The 21,748-nt window shown below is 39.1% G+C and overlaps 1 protein-coding gene and 1 non-coding gene across 6 annotated transcripts; one reads left to right on the top strand and one right to left on the bottom strand.

Annotated features, from left to right (window-relative positions):
- Positions 1-398: 398 nt before the first annotated feature.
- On the bottom strand, positions 399-8,280 carry LOC148789883 (uncharacterized). Of its 5 annotated transcripts, XR_016079164.1 has the most exons (3): positions 7,518-8,280; positions 5,768-5,870; positions 399-5,288 (listed from the first exon to the last, which is right to left on the bottom strand). XR_016079164.1 is itself a non-coding variant. In XM_088892575.1 (2 exons), exons 1-2 carry the CDS (start codon positions 8,278-8,280, stop codon positions 5,860-5,862), a joined length of 774 nt encoding a protein of 257 aa, XP_088748701.1. In that variant the 3' UTR covers positions 399-5,859. The 5 variants fall into 5 exon arrangements, 1 of the variants encoding a protein (XP_088748701.1); XR_016079163.1 differs by lacking the exon at positions 7,518-8,280 and having other exon boundaries at positions 399-697; positions 803-7,071; XR_016079161.1 differs by lacking the exon at positions 7,518-8,280 and having other exon boundaries at positions 399-1,073; positions 1,968-7,071.
- Positions 8,281-8,410: 130 nt separating this feature from the next.
- On the top strand, positions 8,411-8,517 carry LOC148789882 (small nucleolar RNA R71). The gene has a single exon (XR_016079934.1). It is a non-coding gene; the product is annotated as a small nucleolar RNA R71 (small nucleolar RNA).
- The last annotated feature ends 13,231 nt before the right edge of the window (positions 8,518-21,748 follow it).

Below are 21,748 nucleotides of genomic sequence, written 5' to 3'. Positions count from 1 at the left end.
TGAATTGAATCTGAATTCGGATGCTGCAGATAAGATGTGCATATTGCAACCTTGAATAATATGCTTTTAGTATAGTCAGCTTCATTTATTTATGTTAGGATGTAGGTTTTGTATTTCAATAATTCACTATACATTTTCAGTTGTAATAGGATTAGTTATTTATATTCTTTTGTGAATATTGACCTTTTTATTGCTTTGACCTTTACAGTTTATGACAAGCAGACCTGAACTAGAGGAGATCCTTTACGACCCAGAAATTGAAAGGACTCTCTATGTCCATTTGAGAGCTGCTAGGCAAGTCAGACAAGAAGCACAAGAAATGGCTAAACAAAGAACTATGATGGATTATGCCAAGCCCTCCCTCACCGGGGCTGCCTCTAGCATTATTAGGCCAACTATTGCTGCCAATAACTTTGAAATTAAACCGGCCATAATCCAAATGATACAAAATATGGTACAATACAATTATGTGGTATGGCCCACGAGGATCCAAATGCCCATATTGCCAACTTCTTGGAAATCTGTGATACCTTCAAACACAATGGGGTAAGTGATGATGCCATTCGGCTGAGGTTATTCCCATTTTCTTTGAAAGATAAAGCTAAGGCTTGGTTGAACTCATTACCGGCAGGATCCATAGCCACATGGGATGAAATGGCTGGTTGATTCCTCTCTAAATATTTCCCTCCCTCTAAAACTACAAAAATGAGAAATGATATTACTACCTTTTTCCCAGCAAGAGGGGGAATCTCTCTATGAGTTCTGGGAGCGTTACAAGGAGCTACTAAGGAGGGTTCCTCACCATGGCAATCCGATCTAGCTGCAGGTGCAAACTTTTTATAATGGTCTGACCGATTCAAACAAGACCATCTTAGATGCAGCAGCCAGGGGCTCCATAAACAACAAGACTCCCGAGGTTGCCCATGCACTCATAGAAGAAATGGTAGCCAATAATTACCAGTGGCATTCTGAAAGAACTCAAGTAAGAAAGCAGCATGGCCTGCATAATGTTGATACATACACGACTCTATCTGCTCAATGATGTGTGGCTCATTGTGACACTAGCAAGTGCACTAGCCATTCAAGTAATAAAGTAGTGAGTGAAGTATCATTCCCACGAGGATTTAGGAAACAAGTATCAATACTAAATTGAGTACTTCTTATCTGATTAACAAATAAATCAAAACCTTAATGAAAGGTAAAAATCCTAAATTAAAATCTATCTAAATCATTGGCCCAATTGCCTTCAAATCAGGTTAGAAGAGTAAGCAATAAAAGTCTATCTCAGAATTCAGCAATCTATCAATTTGGCTCATTCAAATAAATCATGATTGAGCCTTGGTTTGGTCAGACCTCAATTTCATGAACAGCCTCTTTCGAGTGCATGTTCAATCTATGCATGAGTGATGATCCCCATATCTCTATCAAGGATCTAATCCTCATGCATGCATTTCTTCAAACACATCTAAGGCATCAATTCAAAATTGAATTGATCACCAACTAAATTATGCAAGTTATCTCTAATCTTGCATCCGATTCAGTTCTTGAATAGTAGATCTGAATTCCTAGAGTCTCTCTCAAGCACTCTAGGAATTCCAAGCTTTAGATCCATTCGGCCAATCTGAAAATTGCAGATCTGAATTCTCTTTTCAAGCAATTCAGATCTTGCCATCTCAGATCTGAGAATTTAGATCTGAGTTTTGAGGGTTAATTGGCCGAATTAATCTACAAAAACACCCTTATTCAAGAAACTTCAAGTACAATTCATAACCATTCGAATGAATCAAAAAGAATTAGATTGCTGAACTGAAATTTTACAAGCTGAAATACATCAAGGAAAAATGGAAGAAGGAGAAAGAAGAAAGAAAATATAACAAAGAAACAAAATTCAAATTAAAGGAGAATGAAACTACAATTGAGTTATTATAAAGGATCTTTGAATCACAAACCCCCAATTTCGAACTCACCTTCTCTTCTAGCTTGCTTGTCTTGAACTTCCTTCAGCCCTTCTTCTTCTTCCTTGCGCCTAGCCTTCTTCTCTTATCTTCTCTCAAGGTGGCTGAACCTCTAAGAGTGGGAGAGCCTTCCTCTCAAGCAATTGAACTCCTCTCCCCCCTCTTAGAGGCCTCCTTATATAGTTTTTTAAGGGGGCTCTTGCCCCTTCTTGAAGCCTCTAGAATGGGGTGTACTACACCCCTTTCTTGAACTTTCTAGAGCTCTCTTTAAAGCTTCCTAAGGGCTGCTAATTGGGCTGCACTTAGGCTCTCTCTTAGCTTATGATAGCTATACTTTGAGCTGCTCTTTTGGGCTGAGAATGGGCCTTCTTTGTTGGGCCGAATTCTACTCTTAGCTAGGCTTTCTTTTCTTGGGTTTTCTCAAGGAATCCACATGCTCTTCTTGGGCCGAAGTGCTTTCTCTTGCTTCCACAACCGGACATGGCTGAATTTGGTCTTTTTGAACCTTCTTTCCTTGCCTTTTTTCTTCCTTTTATTGGATTAATTACCCCTGAAACTTATTCTTAGCATTAAGCTAAATTAAGGCAAAAATTAATAAAACCGGCATAAAAATCCATGCTAAAGTCCTCAAAAATTATAGATAAATTGTAGGTTCATCAAATACCCCCACACTTAAGCTTTTGCTTGTCCTCAAGCAAAGACATCAGCCATAAATTGAACATTCCCCCCTTCTAATCTCACCATTTACCGGGTGAATGTTTAGGATAGAAATGCATTGAGTAGTCGGGGAACTTTTGTAAGTGTTCAGCTCTTATTCTTGTAAATTACATTTAACATATGTATAAGATCCAAGGAAAGGAGAATATGAATTTCTTCAAAGTCCAGCCTTCACTCCAAATCAATATATAAATTAGCTCCTTAATTGTCGAAGTTAATAATCTAATTGCTCTAAGTTTCACATCTGTAACTATATCTTAATGAGAGTTCAACTTTAGTATGCCCCTTTGAACCTCAACTGTCACCAAAATTACTTATTTGTAGGGGTGAGTGCATTTTATGCTCCGTCTCACCCTTTTCTTCTTCTTTTAGTGTGAGTGCATTTTATGCTCCATCTCACACTCTCTTCTTTTTTTTTTTTTTGCGAGTGCATTTTATGCTCCATCTCACATTGGTCACATGCTTGAGGTAGATAACAAGACTCATGTTCTGAGCTGCTAGTTTTTCTATTCAGCTCAAAATAGCGGAGTCAATTTGGGTTGAATCTCATGTATCAATAATTCAGATGTGCACTAGCTTCTTTGACCATTAACAATGAAATCAAGTGCTTTGTAACACATGAAAGGTAGTTAAGGCTAGTTATGCTGAAAGACATTTTCAGCTCCCCTTTTTTTTTCTCATGCATATACTAACTTGGGTCATTTAAAAGAATAAAAACTTAGCAAATACATTGGTCTCCCTCAACTCATTGTATTCCTTCTTAAAAATCACCTAATAAATAGCAATGAACTTGGGGGGTTCCAGTTTACTTGGATATGTCATTGCTTGCAAATGTATGTTGGGGTGAATGAGGTGCATGGATTCAGCCCCCAAATTCTAGTTCTCAGGCTCACTCCCCCACACTTAAGATGAACATTGTCCTCAATGTTCGTAGTGTTAGGGAATCACACTTGCTAGAGCAAATTGAAGCAAAAAAAAGGATGAACAGTGTCCTTAAAGAATTGGAATTTTGAGAAAAAGATCTTTATTTTACTAACTAATATTCTAAAAGGATAAATGACAAAAAGATACCTTAACCTGTTCATGATCAAGCAAAGAAGATTATTGGTTATCAAGATAAATAGTGGATGGAGGGGGTACAGTACAACCCATTAAATATGGTTTCAGGCGCTGACCATTTACTTTAAATGTGCCCTGAACCGGGTGGGTGATTTCTATAGTCCCATGGGGACAAACCTGCGAAATGGTAAAGGGTCCAGACCACCTAGATCTCAGCTTACCTGGAAACAAGCGGAGACGGGAATTATATAACAATACCTGTTGGCCTACATAAAAGTCTCGTCTCAACAAGTTCTTATCATGCTAGTTTTTGGTTCTCTCTTTATAAACTTTGGCATTCTCATAGGTAGCAAGTCTGAATTCATCCAATTCATTCAATTGCAACCGCCTTTTAGCCCCTGTGGCCTGAATGTCAAAATTTAAGAATTTAAGAGCCCAATAGGCCTTGAGTTCTAATTCAACTAGTAAATGGCATGCTTTACCAAAGACCAATCTGTAGGGGCACATGCCAATGGGTGTCTTAAATGCAGTTATGTATGCCCATAATGCATCATCTAATTTGATGGACCAATCTTTTCTGGCAGATGCTACGGTCTTCCAGAATTCTTTTGAGTTCCCTATTAGCCAACTCCACTTGGCCACTAGTTTGAGGGTGATAAGGGGTAGCTAATTTATGTGTAATTCCATATTTCTGCATTAACCTCTTAAATTGACTATTGCAGAAGTGAGTTCCCCTATCACTAATTATAGCTCGCGGAGTGCCAAATCAGGAGAATAGCTTCTTTAGGAAGTGTACCACCCTCCATGAGTCATTTGTGGGTAAAGCCATGGCTTCTACCCATTTGGATACATAGTCAACTGCAACGAGGATGTACCTATTCCCAAAAGAATTCGGGAAAGGTCCCATGAAATCTATACCCCAAACATCAAAGATTTCACAGATCAAAATATTGGAAAGGGGCATTTCATTCCGTTGGGAAATGTTTCCTGATCTTTGGCATTTGTCACATGTGGACACGTACCTATGGGCATCTTTGAAAAGTGTGGGCAAAGATAAACCTGATTGCAAAACCTTGGCTACAGTGCGACTAGCTCCAAAATGCCCTCCTGCTTCTTTATCATGGCAAAATTGGAGTACCAACTCCATCTCCTCCTCGGGGACACATCTCCTTAAGATCTGATCTCCACACAATTTTTACAAAAAGGGTTCCTCCCACAGATTGTATTTTACATCAGAAAGGAATTTCTTTTTCTGTTGATATGAAAGGTTAGGAGGAAGGACTTGTGCAGCTAGATAATTAGCAAAATCAGCATACCAAGGATATGAGTATTCCTGTATTGAGTACAACTGTTCATCCAAAAATTCTTCTCGAATGTTGCTGGTTATCTCCTGTTTTGAGCTTACCTTGTCCAACCGGGAGAGATGGTTAGCAGCCAGGTTTGCAGCACCCTTCATGACTCTAATCTCAATGTCAAACTCTTGCAACAAAAGGATCCACCTGACCAGTCTTGGTTTTGAGTTTTTCTTGGTAAGCAAGTGCCTTAACGCCGAGTGATCTGTGTAGATAACAACCTTGGACAATATCAGATATGAACAAAACTTGTCAAGTGCAAATATTACTGCTAGCAGCTCTTTTTCTGTAGTGGTGTAATTGAGTTGGGGTCCATTCAAGGTTCTACTAGCATAGTAAATTGGCTGAAAATGTTTGTTCATTCTTTGTCCTAAAATAGCTCCTATAGCAGAATCACTCGCATCACACGTTAATTCAAATGGGAGGGTCAATCGAGTGCTACCATGATAGGTGCATGGATCAATTTGTCTTTTAAGATGTTGAAAGCATGAAGGCATTCAATTCAAAATTCAAAAGTCACTTCTTTCTGAAGCAAGGTAGATAATGGCTTGGCAATTTTTGAGAAATCCTTAATAAACCTCCTATAGAATCCGACATGTCCTAAGAAACTTTTCAAAGAACGAACAGATGTTGGGGGTGGCAATTTTTCAATTGCCTCCACCTTGGCCTTGTCGACTTCTATACCTCTTTGAGAGATCTTGTGGCCAAGCACTATGCCTTCTTGCACCATAAAATGACATTTCTCCCAATTCAACACAAGATGTGTTTCTTCGCATCTAGTAAGCACCTGTTCCAGATTATTCAAACATGCATCAAATGAAGAACCGAAAACTGAAAAATCATCCATAAAGATCTCAATAAAATTTTCAACCATATTAGAAAATATAGACATCATACATCGCTGAAAGGTTGCTGGGGCATTGCATAACCCAAAGGGCATCCTTCAGTATGCAAAGGTACCATATGGGCAAGTAAAAGTGGTCTTTTGGTGCAATTGGTATCTGGTTGTACCCTGAATATCCATCCAAGAAACAATAATACTCATGCCCAGCTAGCCTCTCTAACATTTGGTCCATAAATGGGAGAGGAAAATGGTCCTTCCGGGTGGCTTCATTTAATTTTCTATAGTCAATACACACACGCCGTCCAGTGATGGTTCTAGTAGGGATGAGTTCATTTTTCTCGTTTGGAATAACAGTCATACCCCCTTTTTTGTGCACAACTTGCACAGGGCTTACCCAAGAACTATCAGAAATAGGATAAATGATCTTGGCATCTAACAGCTTAATTATTTCAGCCTTTACCACTTCTTTCCTGTTGGGGTTCAGGCGCCTTTGGGGCTGAACGGAAGGCTTGGTGTCCTCTTCCAACAAAATTCTGTGAGTACAGATTGATGGATTAATGCCTTTGATATCCTCTACCTTCCAAGCTATAGCATTTTTGTGTTCTCGCAACACTCTTAATAACTTTTCTTTTTGTAAGGGATCTAGTGTTGCAGAAATTATTACGGGGAGATCTGATGGTTCCTCAAGGAAAGCATACTCTAAATGGGAAGGTAATTGCTTCAATTCAAGGGTGGGGGGTTCTTGGGATGATGGCTTACCTAATGGTCCAGGCATTTTGCCTAAGTTCTCTAACTTGAGAAACCCCTTTCCCTTGAATTGAGGATTATCATTTAGGTATGCTATCATGAGGTTTAATTCTTCATTTTCTCCTTTTTCAAGGTCTCCCTGCTGGAGGTAGAGTTCAAGAGGATCAGCTAATCTACTTACCTGGAAGCATTCATCAATTGTCAATTCAATGGCATCAATCATAAAAGAAGAATCATCACTAGAGGGTGCATGTTTCATAGCATCAGACATTTTAAAAATAACCTCCTCATCTTGTATCCTAAGGCTGAGTTGTCCTTGTTGGACATCAATCATTGCTTTCCCAGTAGCCAGGAAAGGTCTCCCTAAGATCAGTGGGACTTCTACATCTTCTTGCATGTCTAACACAATGAAATCAACTGGAAAAATGAATTTGTCAAGTTTAACTAAAACATCTTCTATGATCCCCCTAGGATGTCTAATGGATCTATCAGCCAATTGTAATGCCACTCTAGTGGGTTGGGGTTCATTCTATCCCAATTTCTTGAAGATAGAATATGGCATTAAATTGATGCTAGCTCCTAGGTCACATAAAGCTTTTTCAATTTTTAGACTGCCTATAGTACAAGGAATAGTGAAACTCCCTGGATCTTTACATTTCTGAGGCAGCTTGTTCAGAAGGATAGCAGAACATTCCTCATTTAAAGCAATTGTAGGCACATCTCCCAGTTTCCTTTTGTTTGCCAATAATTCTTTTAAAAACCTTGCATAGTGTGGCATTTGGGCTAAAGCATCAGCAAAAGGAATATTAATGTGTAAACTTTTAAAAATTTTAAGAAACTTACCAAATTCCTTCTCCAAATTCTGTTGCTTCATCCTGTTAGGGAATGGAACTTGTGGCTGCTGGTGCACCCCTTGTTGTGCTTCTGGTTGTTCCTTCTTCTGCTGTCCAGTCCCAAGACTTGTTTCTGCCTTGGGTTCAGCCCAATTCTTCTTTTCTACCTCGGGCAACTCTTTTCCACTTCTTAGGGTAATAAATTGCACCTGCTCTCGCGGATTCACTTCAGTGTTGCTTGGAAGAGTTCCTGGCATTCTGGAAGAGATTAATTGTGCCAATTGCCCCACTTGGTTTTCCAGGTTTTTGATTGAGGCTTCCTGGTTCTGGAACCTGGTTTCCGCACTTGCTATAAATTTTGTCATCAGTTCCTCCAAATTGGACTTTGGTTCGGGCTGATGATAAGTCTGGTGGAAAGGCTTTGAAGTATGTTGACTTGGTCGAGACTGATTTGAATGTCCCCTCCATCCTGGGTGAAAGGTATGGTGACTCTGGTAACCCTGTTGTCTTGACGAATTGCTGACATAGTCGACTTGTTCAGTAGATGGCCTGAAATGATTGCCAACTTGGCAGTCAGTGTTGATGTGGCCTCCCCCACACAATTCACAAGTAAGAGGCTGCACATGCATGGCAGCTATCTGCATTTCATCAATTTTCTTACTGAGTGCTCCTATTTGTGCAAATAGTGTTGTATAAGTATCAACATTATGCAGGCCTTGCTGCTTCCTAGTTTGAGTCCTTTCAGAATGCCATTGATAGTTATTGGCTGCCATTTCCTCAATAAGTGCATGGGCAACCTTAGAAGTTTTATTATTTATGGATCCTCCGGCTACAACATCTAGTATAGTTTAATTTGAGTCAGTAAGACCATTATAGAAAGTCTGCACTTGCAGCCAAATGGGGAGGCCATGGTGAGGAACTCTCCTTAGCAGCTCCTTGTATCGTTCCCATGACTCGTATAAAGATTCCCCCTCTTGCTGGAAAAAAGTAGTGATGTCATTCCTCATTTTAGCAGTTTTAGAAGGGGGGAAATATTTAGAGAGAAAATGGCTGGCCATTTCATCCCACGTAGCTATTGATCCTGCTGGTAATGAATTCAGCCATGCTTTGGCTTTATCCTTCAAAGAAAATGGGAATAACCTCAGCCTAATGGCATCATCACTTACCCCATTGTGTTTGAAGGTGTCACATATTTCTAAAAAGTTAGAAATGTGTGCATTGGGATCTTTGTGGGCCAAACCACAGAATTGCACCGTGTTTTGAATCATTTGTATGATGGCCGGTTTGATCTTAAAGTTGTTAGCAGCAATATTGGGCTTGATAATGCTGGAGGCAGCTCCAGTGAGTGTGGGTTTGGCATAATCCATCATAGTCCTCTGCTCAGCCATTTCTTGAGCTTCTTGAGCTTCTTGAGCTTCTTGCTAGACTTGTCTGGCTGCTCTCAAACAGACACGGAGAGTCCGTTCAATCTCCGGGTCATAAAGGATCTCTTCCAATTCAGGTCTGCTTGTCATAAACTGTTAAGGTCAAAGCAATAAAAAGGCCAATATTCACAAAAGAAAATAAATAACTAATCCTATCACAACTAAAAATGTAAAGTGAATTATTGGAATACAAAAACCTACATCCTATCGTGAATAAATGAAGCCGATTATACTAAAAGCAAATCTAAACCAACATCTTATTCAAGGTTCCTTTATCTACATCCATCGATTGCAACATCTGAATTCAGATCAAATTTAGTTGAGTTCAGATCTGCAAGTCTTTGGTAATGTTAGTCCAGAGAAAATTAACAAATAATAATTCAGATCTGCGTTGTATATCTCATACACACTCATTGGTATACACTGCAATATACATCCATTAAGAGTGGAATCAGATCTGTGATGCTTTAGGGTTGATATCAGATCTGATCTGAAAAATATATTAAGAGGACCTGAAATAAACTGAAACCAGTCTTGAGTTAGGCTTGGTTTAAGGATTTTAAGCTCTACAATTGAAGCCCAAACCTGTATAGCTTATGCATATCAAACACTTGCTAAGACCTGAAAATCAGGTCTGCAATGTTTGGTATTGTTAACTGCTTCAATTCAAATATGATGTTAGCAGTTTTACAGAACAAAACTCAGTCCAAAGATATTTCAGATTAGATCTCATATCAAACCACCTGCACTTCATATCTGTAACTTTATTAGAAAACAGAGTTGGCCAACAAAAACTTTAAATTTAGAAATGGACATCCAAGCCTGAGTGGCTCATGTTCAGGGATTGCAGAAACCTGAAATCAGGTCTGCAATGTTTATACTGTAAGCAGCCTGGATTCAGATCTGAATGCCAGTATATTACAATCCAAAATATGAAGCTCTTTTTGGACCTTTCAGGCCTTACAAACATCAGTCCTAATCTAATCCAAACATCAATTCAGATCGGGTGCAAAAGATTTAAAAGATAATAAAACATCAAGTTCAAAGAAATTTCAGATCATGTACTCATACTGCCTCAGATTCTCTTGCATTTCAGATCTGATTTTACCATTCATGGCTTAAATTTTCATCAATGAGGCAAGTCTGATGCATCAGATTGTGAATTGGGTGCTGTTACTACCCGAATTCACATCAGAATAGAGTGGGTTCAGGTCTGAGTCATGCATTCAGACCTGCAACCAGCTGAGCTCAAATCTGAGCTCAAATCTAAGGTTTAGATCTGAAGGCTCACATGTCATTCTTTCAAATATTTTTCATTCCTTGCTACCCTTTGATCCTTGAAGCAAATCTGATATCTCACATTGTGAATGGGGTGCCAAATTCACATCAGAATTGAGTAGGTTCAGGTCTGAGTAACTCAGATCTGAACCTAGAAGATTTGCAACCAACTGAACTCAGATCTGATCCCAAGTCTGAGTTCACATCAAATTTCTTTCATTCTTTGCTACATTTTCAGCCATGAGACAAGTCTGATGTATCAAAATATCATTCATAATTGAATAGGTTCAGGATCTGAACTCAGATCTGAACCTAGTAGAATGCAGACCTTCAATCGGCTGAACTCAGATCTGAACTTCAGATTTGAGTTTCAGATCTGAAAGTCAGATTTGAGTTTCAGATCTGAAAGTCAGATTTGAAGTTCATATATGAAAGCTCTCATGCTATTCTTTCATTGTTTTTTTTTTCTTTTTTTTTTTCTATATTTTTTTTCTTTTAGAAAGGAAGAAAGCTAAAACAAAATACAGCAATGCAACCAAAATCTTTTTTGATGAGTGTAGCTCTGATTGCTGAATGCAATTCAGATCTGAACTCATTTTGAGATTTATAAATTTTTTTCTTTATGGAGGTAATAGAATCACAAATAAGAGAAATCAGATCTACTTCAACTACACTAAAACTAAAACAAAGGATGGAACAATCAAATATCAATAGAAGAACCATGGCTCCATCAATGCAGCCCTTGCATTCAAGGCTGAAATGTAAGATGAAAATTTGAAAACCGGCCATGAATGCAATGCTAAAAACCAGATTAAGAATGATCAATAGTTCCTAATATTGCTTCTATAAATCACCGGCAACGGCGCCAAAAACTTGATGTGTGGCTCATTGTGACACTAGCAAGTGCACTAGCCGTTCAAGTAATAAAGTAGTGAGTGAAGTATCGTTCCCACGAGGATTTAGGAAACAACTATCAATACTAAATTGAGTACTTCTTATCTGATTAACAAATAAATCAAAACTTTAATGAAAGGTAAAAATCCTAAATTAAAATCTATCTAAATCATTGGCCCAATTGCCTTCAAATCAGGTTAGAAGAGTAAGCAGTAAAAGTCTATCTCAGGATTCAACAATCTATCAATTTGGATCATTCGAATAAATCATGATTGAGCCTTGGTTTGGTCAGACCTCAAGCTCATGAACAGCCTCTTTCGAGTGCATGTTCAATCTATGCATGAGTGATGATCACCATATATCTATCAAGGATCTAATCCTCATGCATGCATTTCTTCAAACACATCTAAGGCATCAATTCAAAACTGAATTGATCACCAACTGAATTATGCAAGTTATCTCTAATCTTGCATCCAATTCAGTTCTTGAATAGTAGATCTGAATTCCTAGAGTCTCTCTCAAGCACTCTAGGAATTCCAAGCTTTAGATCCATTCAGCCAATCTGAAAATTGCAGATCTGAATTCTCTTTTAAAGCAATTCAGATCTTGCAATCTCAGATCTGAGAATTTAGATCTGAGTTTTGATGGTTAATTGGCCGAATTAATCTACAAAAACACCCTTATTTAAGAAACTTCAAGTACAATTCATAACCATTCGAATGAATCAAAAAGAATTAGATTGCTAAACTGAAATTTTACAAACTAAAATACATCAAGGAAGAATTGAAGAAGGAGAAAGAAGAAAGAAAATATAACAAAGAAACAAAATTCAAATTAAAGGAGAATGAAACTACAATTGAGTTATTACAAAGGATCTTTGAATCACAAACCCCCAATTTCGAACTCACCTTCTCTTCTAGCTTGCTTGTCTTGAACTTCCTTTAGCCCTTCTTCTTCTTCCTTGCGCCTAGCCTTCTTCTCTTATCTTCTCTCATGGTGGCCGAACCTCTAAGAGTGGGAGAGCCTTCCTCTCAAGCAATTGAACACCTCTCCCCCCTCCTAGAGGCCTCCTTATATAGTTTTTCAAGGGGGTTCTTTCCCCTTCTTGAAGCCTCTAGAATGGGGTGTATTACACTCCTTTCTTGAACTTTCTAGAGCTCTCTTGAATGCTTCCTAAGGGCTGCTATTTGGGTTGCACTTAGGCTCTTTCTTAGCACATGATAGCTATACTTTGAGCTGCTCTTTTGGGCTGAGAATGGGCCTTCTTTGTTGGGCCGAATTCTACTCTTAGCTAGGCTTTCTTTTCTTGGATTTTCTCAAGGAATCCACTTTCTCTTCTTGGGCCGAAGTGCTCTCTCTTGCTTCCACAACTGGGCTGGGCTGAATTTGGTCTTTTTGAACCTTCTTTCCTTGCCTTTTTCCTTCCTTTTCTTGGATTAATTACCCCTTAAACTTATTCTTAGCATTAAGCTAAATTAAGGCAAAAATTAATAAAACCGGCATAAAAATCCATGCTAAAGTCCTCAAAATTATAGATAAATTGTAGGTTCATCACTCAACTTGGAGCACTCAGCAAAAAGTTAGATGAAATGCAAATAGCAGTCATGCATGTGCAGCCCATGACATGTTATTTGTGTAGGGGAGGCCACATCAGTACAGACTATCAAGTTGGCAATCAGTTTAGGCCATCTACAGAACAAGTCCACTTTGTCAGCAATCTTCCAAGACAACAGGGGTACCACTATCATCATGCCTTCATCCGGGATGGAGGGGACACCCAAACCAATCCTGGTCAAATCAACATACATCCAAGCCCTTCCACCAAAATTATCATCAGTCGGAACTTAAATCTAACCTGGAGGAACTGATGACAAAATTCATAGCTAATGCTGAAACCAGGTTCCAGAATCAGGAAGCTTCAATTAAAAACCTGGAAAATCAAGTTGGGCAATTAGCGCAGTTAATCTCATCAAGATTACTGGGAACACTTCCAAGCAACACCAAGGTGAATCCATGTGAGCAGGTACAGGCTATCACTTTAAGGAGTGGTAAGGAGTTGCCCGAGGTAGAGAAGAAAGACAGGGCTGAACCCAAGGCAGAAACAAACCTTGGAACCGGACAGCAGAAGAAGGAACAACCTGAACCACAACAAGGGATCCACCAACAGCCACTAGTTCCATTTCCTAATAGGCTAAAGCAACAAAAGATGGAGAAGGAATTCGGTAAGTTCCTTGAAATATTTAAAAGTTTACATATTAATATTCCTTTTGCTGATGCTTTAGCCCAGATGCCACACTATGCAAAATTTTTGAAGGAACTATTGGCAAACAAAAGGAAACTGGGAGATGTGGCCACAGTTGCGTTAAATGAAGAATATCCAGCAATCCTTCTGAATAAGCTGCCTCAAAAGCTTAAAGATCCAGGGAGTTTCACTATCCCTTGTACTATAGGCAATTTATAATTTGAAAAAGCTTTATGTGATTTGGGAGCCAACATCAATTTAATGCCATATTCAATTTACAAGAAATTGGGAATGGGGGAGCCCCAACCCACTAGAGTGGCATTACAATTGGCTGATAGATCCATTAAGCATCCTAGGGGGGATCATTGAAGATGTGTTGGTTAAAGTAGACAAATTCATTTTTCCCATTGATTTCATTGTTTTGGACATGCAAGAAGATGTGGATGTCCCTCTCATCCTAGGGAGACCTTTCCTGCCTACCGAGAAGGCAATGATTGATGTACAACATGGACAACTCAGCCTTAGGATACAAGATGAGGAGATAATTTTTAAAATGTCTGATGCCATGAAACATGCACCCTCTAGTGATGACTCTTGTTACATGATTGATGCCATTGATGTTGCAATTAATGAATACTTCTAGGTGAGTAGACTGGCTGATCCTCTTGAACTCTGCCTCCAGCAGGGAGAACTTGAAAAGGGCGAAAATGAAGAAATAAACCTCATGATAGCATATCTGAATGATTAGCCTCAATTCAAGGGGAAGGGATTTCTCAAATTAGAAAACTTAGGCAAAACGCCAGGACCATCAGGTAAGCCATCATCTCAAGAACCCCCCACCCTTGAATTGAAGCAATTACCTACCAAGGCTGACCCTAATGTACCGCCAAGTTGTTTGGGGTGGCTTGTCTCAGCCATCAGGCTGAGTCCTGAGGTACATGCCGTGCGGGTTTTCTTGAAACCCTCAACCAGACCAAAATTCCAATATTGCCCTGGACCTTGGAGATAGATAGGAAAAACTAGAATGCTACACCTGACCCCTAGACTCGATTATGATACTGCACTAGGCGTCAGATTGGGCTGTATTTGATATGCCAATCAGTGACATCCTTAGAGGGGATCAGAACCTGGGAATGTTCGGACAGTCCGAGAATTCATTTGAGTGGGAGATCATAGTGATAGGATCAGACCCTTTGTCGGACAAAGTGAATGATTAGGGATGCACTCTCTCTGATGGAAACCTAAACTGCCGATAGTTGATTTCAATCATTGAAATTTGTTTTTGCAAAATATATTTATATAGAGATATACATATATATATTATGGTTTCAAAATGTTTACAAAAGGTTTTAATTCTTGGGATCCATGTGAGTAGAGAATGCAACACTGCTCCTTGCCGCCAATGGAGAGGTCCTCTCTTATCGGGTAGTGTTTGATCATTATGGGTTGAAAGGTTAAGTGTAAGACCATTGAGGGTGATACCCGATGGTTTAATCTTGCAACTACCCTCAGTCCTTGGGTTTTCATAAGGTGGCTGGACCCAAGGACCATTTAGTGTAGATATTGGGCCCGTTAAGAGCCCATGGTGATGGACTCAGGGGTTCACTGTCTCCTATAGTGAATTCGGCCAGGCCTTGTAACAAAGGTTGGGCTGAACCCATGTAGCTGATGTGTAGATCAATGTTTGGGTCCCACGCCATACAAAGAGAGCCAACTGGGCAGCAGCTTAAGAGGTTAAGTGAGCACATAAACTTAATGGGACTAAAGCCAAATTTTGAACTGGGTTAATTAGATTAATTAAATATGGGAGAATATGGGTTTGGATCGGTAGATAAGGATAAGAGGATAAATCTTATCCACTTAAAGTGTCTAGATCCAAATAATGATTTGGATCAGGAAACTCGTAATTTGATTAGGATTAAGCTGATCTTAAACTGCAAATAAGATAAGGGATAATCCTTACCACTTAAAGAGTATAAATCCAAATAAAGATTTGGATCAAGAAACTCCTAATCAGATAAGGAGGTTGTCTCTTTAAGGCTATAAATAAGAGAGCAGGGTGGACATGAAAAACATAACAGATACAACACAATAACCTAAAGAGTTCTTCCTTGTTCTTGCCGCCCCTACCTAGTTCGATCTCCACTTGTGGGAGTGATCAAGAATTGTTCTTGATATTGCTTCTTCGTAGAAGAAGCAATATGAAGTCGTGTTCACCAGCCCTCTACTCCATTCTTGCTGAAGAATATGGTTCTTGCTGAAAAGCCACCCTGCTGATCCTGCTTCATCACACACCATGTCATCTTCTGTGGAAGCATGTTTTGGTTTTCTCCTTGGGCGTGAACACCTTCATTGGGAGTTACTACTACTTCATATCCGGTATATCCCTCTCCTCCCTTTTGGTTTCAGATCTGCTTCGGTTTGGTTCAAGATTGATCCTTGAAAATGCAGTTTTCTAAAATAGGGAATGCGATTCCCAGATGGGAGAGAGAGAAATTTTTGAAATTTCGCCCTACCTTCCTGTAGGGTTCGGCCATCCATGTGATGGATCTCTCACTCTTCAGTGGTATCAGAGCTAGGTTCAAATCATGAACCGAATTAAACCAGATCTGAATCTGCACAAATGGGCAGATGGCGTTCTACCTGATTTCCACAGTTAGCGTTTTTCTGGAAAATCGGTTCCCAGTTTTGGGGCGATTGATCTGAAATTAAATCTTTTATTTTTTGTAATATATTTAGAACTGTTTTATTTATATTTCTTGAAATTTAGGTTGTTCGTATGGTGGAGATCGAAGTCTTTTAATGGCACAAGAAATCTGCGCACCTACTGATTTATTCTATTCTTTCATGGTCTGTAAATAATTTTTTTTTTATTTTTTAGATGGGATGTATAGGATTTGATTCTGATGTAATATTAATAGAAAAAAATAGTTTTTTTATTTTTTATTTCATGGAGATGAAGCTAGTTCGCGTAGAAGAGAAGATTTGCGCAGATAAGAAATCTGCGATCTGTGAATTGCAGTAATGGAAACTGCAATCTGCGAACTAATGGAAATGGAACATAGATTGGAGGGAATCTCAAAGATGCCCAAAATGGAAATGGAACATAGATTAAAAACCCTTTCTATGTGATGACATGAATCAATTAGGTTTTGGACTTATAAATTTGCCTTGCCTTTACCAAAAATGGCAAACAGAAACTTCACCAAAATGTTGGATGATAACAAACTCAAGGGCCCTAATTATGCTGACTGGTTCTGAAACCTTATGCTGGTTCTAACGACCGAGAAATTGGACAAAATTGCTAAGAACCCTACTCCGGACCGTCCGCATGACAGGGCTTCTGAGGCCCGAAGAAGAGAGAATCAAGATTGGGAAGAGAAAAACTCTCTTGCCCGGTGTTATATTATAGCCTCTTTAGAGAATTCGATAAGATCGAAGTGTCTAAGGATATATTGGATAGTCTAAAGATTATGTATGAAGAGCAGAACCGTTCTACTCGACAAAAGGTCTTAAAATTGTTTATGACCGCACAGATGACTGAGAACCAATTGGTTCATGACCATTGTTTAAAAATAATGGATTATATCAATGAACTACAGGCTCTCGGGTTAGGGCTAGATCATGACACCAAAATTGATGTTGTTCTCAACTCCTTACCTCCGTCCTTCAATTAGTTTATCATGAAATAAACATGAATAAGCTCAACGTTAGCCTTCAGGAACTCAACAATATGTTGCAGAGGAATGAAGAACTGATTAAGAAGGATAAGCCGATAGCCATGCTTGTTGAAGGTGGAAAATCGAGTAAGAAAAAGCAGAAGGCTAAAAGGAAGGCTTAGAAGAAAGGTAACAAAACTAAAAAGTAGAAGAAAGATAAGGCATCGGATGCCTATCACTTCTACAAGCAGACTAACCACTTGAAGAAGAACTATCCTCAATATCTGGAGACTAAGAAGCAACGTAATTTCGAATCTTTTATCATCGATACCAACTTGTTTGTCATTTTTTGCTTCCTGATGTATTGACTTCGGGGCTTCAACTTATGTGTGTAACTCACTACAGGGGTTCAAGATAAGCAAAAGACTGAGTGACAGAGAAGTGACGCTCTACTTGGGGACTTCTGCAATAGTTGAACCTATAGCCAAAGGAACTGTAGAACTAGTTTTTAGAGAAGGAACAATTGTACTTGAAGATTGTCTTTTTGTACCTAAAGAAGAAATTTGATTTCTGTCTCAAAATTGTGCATGGACGGTTATTCTATCATATTCAGTAATGTGATTACTATTAAATAGAATAACAAATTCCTCACATATGGAGAACTTGAGAACGGTCTCTATGTTGTCCATCCTTCTCTGGAAATAAACATTACCGAAACTACGTCGGAGAAAATCCCCAAGAAGAGGACTCGTGATACAGTTAGATAGTTATGCCCTTAGCTCCAATCAGATTGATGTATCTTTTGACATTTATTGTAAATGGATAAAGTACATAATTGATTCTTGTCATTATGATGTGTTAATGTGTAATACCCTTAAACTGGACACTTATGAGACTCATGTTGGTTTAGAATCTTCACAGTGGTTGGATAGATCTGGGAAGATTTATCCTGCCAAGGCTAACACTGATGTACCGCCAAGTTGGTTGGGGTGGCTTGTCTCAACTACCAAGGTGAGACCTGAGGTACAAGTGGTGTGGGTTTTCTTAAAACCCTAAATCGGACCAAAATTCTAGTACTGCCCTGGACCTTGGAGATAGATGGGCAAAACTAGAATGTTACACCTGATCCCTAAACTCGATTATGGTACTACACTAGGTGTCGAATCGGGCTATCTTTGATATGCCAATCAGTGAGATCCTTAGAGGGGGGCAAAACTTGGCTATGTTGGGATAGTTCAAGAATTCATCTAAGTGGGTGATCATAGTGATAGGATCATCCCCTTTGTTAGACAAAGTGAATGATCGGTGATGCACTCTCTCTGATGGAAACCTAAACTGCTGGCAGTTGATTTCAATCGTTAAAATTTGTTTTAGCAAAATATATTTATATAGAGATATACATATATATTATGGTTTCAAAATGTTTGCAAAAGGTTTTAATTCCCATGATCCATGTGAGTAGACAGTGCAGCAATGCTCCTTGCTGTTGAGGGAGAGTTCCTCTCTTGTCGGGTAGTGTTTGATCATTATGGGCTGAGAGGTTAAGTGTAAGACCATTGAGGGTAATACCTGATGGGCTAATCTTGCATCTGCCCACAGTCCTTGGGTTTTCATAAGGTGGCTGGACCCAAGGACCATTTAATGTAAATGTTGACCCCATTAAGAGTCCATAGTGATGGACTCAAGGGTTCACTGTCTCCTACAGTGAATTCGGTCAGGCCTTGTAACAAAGGTTGGGCTGAACCCATGTGGCTGATGTGTAGATCAATGTTTGGGTCCCACGCCATACAAAGAGAGCCAATTGGGCAACAGGTTAAGAGGTTAAGTGAGCACATAAACTTAATGGGCCTAAACCCCAACTTTGAACTGGGTTAATTAGATTAATTAAATAGGGGTGGATCTGGGTTTGGATTAGTAGATAAGGATAAGAGGATAAGTCTTATCCACTTAAAGAGTACAAATCCAAATAAAGATTTGGATCAGGAAACTCTTAATTTGATTAGGATTAAACTATTCTTAAACTACAGATAAGATAAGGGATTATCCATATCACTTAAAGAGTCCAAATCTGAATAAAGATTTGGATCTAGAAACTCCTAATCAGATAAGGAGGTTATCTCTTTAAGGCTATAAATAAGAGAACAGGCGGACATGAAAAACACAACAAATACAACATAGCAATCTATAGAGTTCTTCCTTGTTTTTTCCGCCCCTACCCATTTCGATCTCCACTTGTGGGAGTGATCAAGAATTGATCTTCATATTGCTTCTTGGTAGAAGAAGCAATTTGAAGTTGTGCTCACTAGCCCTCTACTCCATTCTTGCTAAAGAATTTGGTTCTTCCTGAAGAGCCATCCTGTTGATCCTGCTTCATCACATACTATGTCATCTTTAATGGAAGTGGGTTTTGGTTTTCTCCTTGGGCGTGAACACATTCATTGGGAGTTACTAGTACTTCGTATCAAGTATATCCCTCTCCTCCCTTATGGTTTTAGATCTAGTCTGGTTTGGTTCAAGATTGATCCTTGAAAATGTAGTTTTCTAAAATAAGGAATGCAATTCCTAGATGGGAGTGAGAAAAATTTTTGAAATTTCGCCCTACCTTCCTGCAGGGTTCGGCCATCCATGTGATGGATCTCTTACCCCTTCAGTAAGAGTGTTGGATCTCTTTTTAGCAAGAAGGCTAGAGCTTTCTTTGGTAAGAGGAGAAGAGCTAGAGCTGGCTGATCTAGGGTTGGCCAGCTCCTCAATAAGGAGGGACATGAAGGTGGTTTTTCTTTGTTGCAAGGAACCACTATATTTGTATGATGATGCCTTGACAATAAGATGCTTTTATAAAATCTCAGTCTGGGGAGATGATTGTATTTTCCATGTATAACATCATCATTATAACAGAGTATGGCAATGCAATGATACATCTCAAATAATATGTTAACATCTTTTGCAATAGCTACTTTTCTAGACAGAAAGCTGCATAAATAGACACAAGAAGGCTCAATCTGGTACAATGTGCGATAATCTTTGAATCCTCATAGAAACTTACTTTCAACTCTAAACTCAAAGTAGTAACACGCTGCTCAACCTGTTCAAGCTCAGTTGTCTTGCCTTTAATCTCCTATTCCTGTTATTTATTAAGAATAAAAGTTATTATCAGTACTTGATAAAGGAAAAATGAGAATGGATGAAATTGAGAGGGAGTGAAATAGAGATTTACCTTTTCATCCAAAATTGCAGAGTATTCCTCCCTTAAAGAATCTTCTGTTAATTGTGTCTGCTTATTTTTTCGCTCTTGCACAATAGCCGACTTCTCTAGAGCAGCCTTGGTTTCTCTAACAGCAACATCATACTTCCATTTCCATTCCTCTACCGCTTCTTGTGCAGACTGTGCTTCTGCTTGTTCACGAGCAACAACCAGCCTTGCTTCAGCAGCACTGGTTCTGGATTTGAGAGTTTCTATTTCTGCACTTGATTGGTCCTCAGCTTTCTGCTTTGAAAAGATCTTCTCATATTTTCTTTTCCATTCCAAGGAATCTTGTGCTACAGAACCAAGATTTTTGACAAGCTTGAACACCTCTCTTCCAAGAGTTTGAATAGGAGAGTAACTGGGTTTGTTAAAGACAATAATGGCTATGAATCGGCTGATGAACTATCAACCGTGAGTTCCTCTATTTATAGAAGTGTATGAGTTAAAGTTTTACAATGATTCAAATACAAAATTATAGATAAACAAGAAAACTGTTATGATAAACTATACAAGGATAAGTTTTATCATGATAAGCTTATTGAGTGGAACTCTTATCAGGATCTAGATCTGATAGAGTCAGATCTGGATACATTAGTTATTGGTGTTCTATCTGCAACTCACTGCAAGCTGAGCATGGCAACGTGAAGCTTGGACCTGATGTTGTAAATCGAGCAGAGGAGAGGGGCTTAGTAAAAATATCAATAATCTGATCTACCAAAGGGATATATCTAATGAATAATCTCTTACTGGGAGAGAGATCTCGAAGAAAGTGAAAATCAACTTTGACGTGCTTCGTTCGAGCGTGAAAGACAGGAGTAAAGGTTAAGGAAGTCACACCAATATTGTCGCACCAAAGAACCGAAGGCGTAGTAGTTTGGTGACAATATGGCGAGTAGGACAAACTCCAACTTAGTGCTCGAACGAGCAACTATTGGTTTCTTTCTTGGAGCTCTAGGAGATGAGGTTTGAGACTAGATAAATGGCATAACCACTGGTGGAGCACTGATCATCTGGGCAACTGGCCCAATCAGCACCTGTGTAACCAGTGAGCTGAAGTGATCATGATGAGGAGAAACAAAGGCCATGAGTAATTGTAGACTTCAATATGATACGCTTAACGGCTGACCAGTGTTCATCAGTTGGTGAATGTATGAACTGACAAAACTTATTAACTGCAAAGGAGATGTCGGATCTCATGATGGTGACGTATTGTAAAGCACCAACAATGCTCCGGTACTCTGATGGATCAGACAATGGAGTACCAAAATCACAAGAGAGCTTCGAAGAAGCAACCATTGGAGAGGATACCGGCTTGGCACCATCAAGCTTAGTACGAGTGAAAAGATCCAAGATGTACCACTCCTGAAAGAGAACTAAGCAATTGGCAGTGAAACGGGCTTCGATCCCCAAAACGTAATGTAGGAGACCCAAGTCTTTGAGTGGAAAGATGGAGGACAAAGATGAAAGAAGTTGATCAATAGCCATCGAAGAGTTTTCTGT

Source organism: Nelumbo nucifera, chromosome 8 (assembly GCF_055504915.1).
Source record: "Nelumbo nucifera cultivar China Antique chromosome 8, China Antique-T2T, whole genome shotgun sequence".
In the NCBI taxonomy this organism is placed as follows: domain Eukaryota; kingdom Viridiplantae; phylum Streptophyta; class Magnoliopsida; order Proteales; family Nelumbonaceae; genus Nelumbo; species Nelumbo nucifera.
This window is presented reverse-complemented; position numbering and strand designations above follow the sequence as displayed.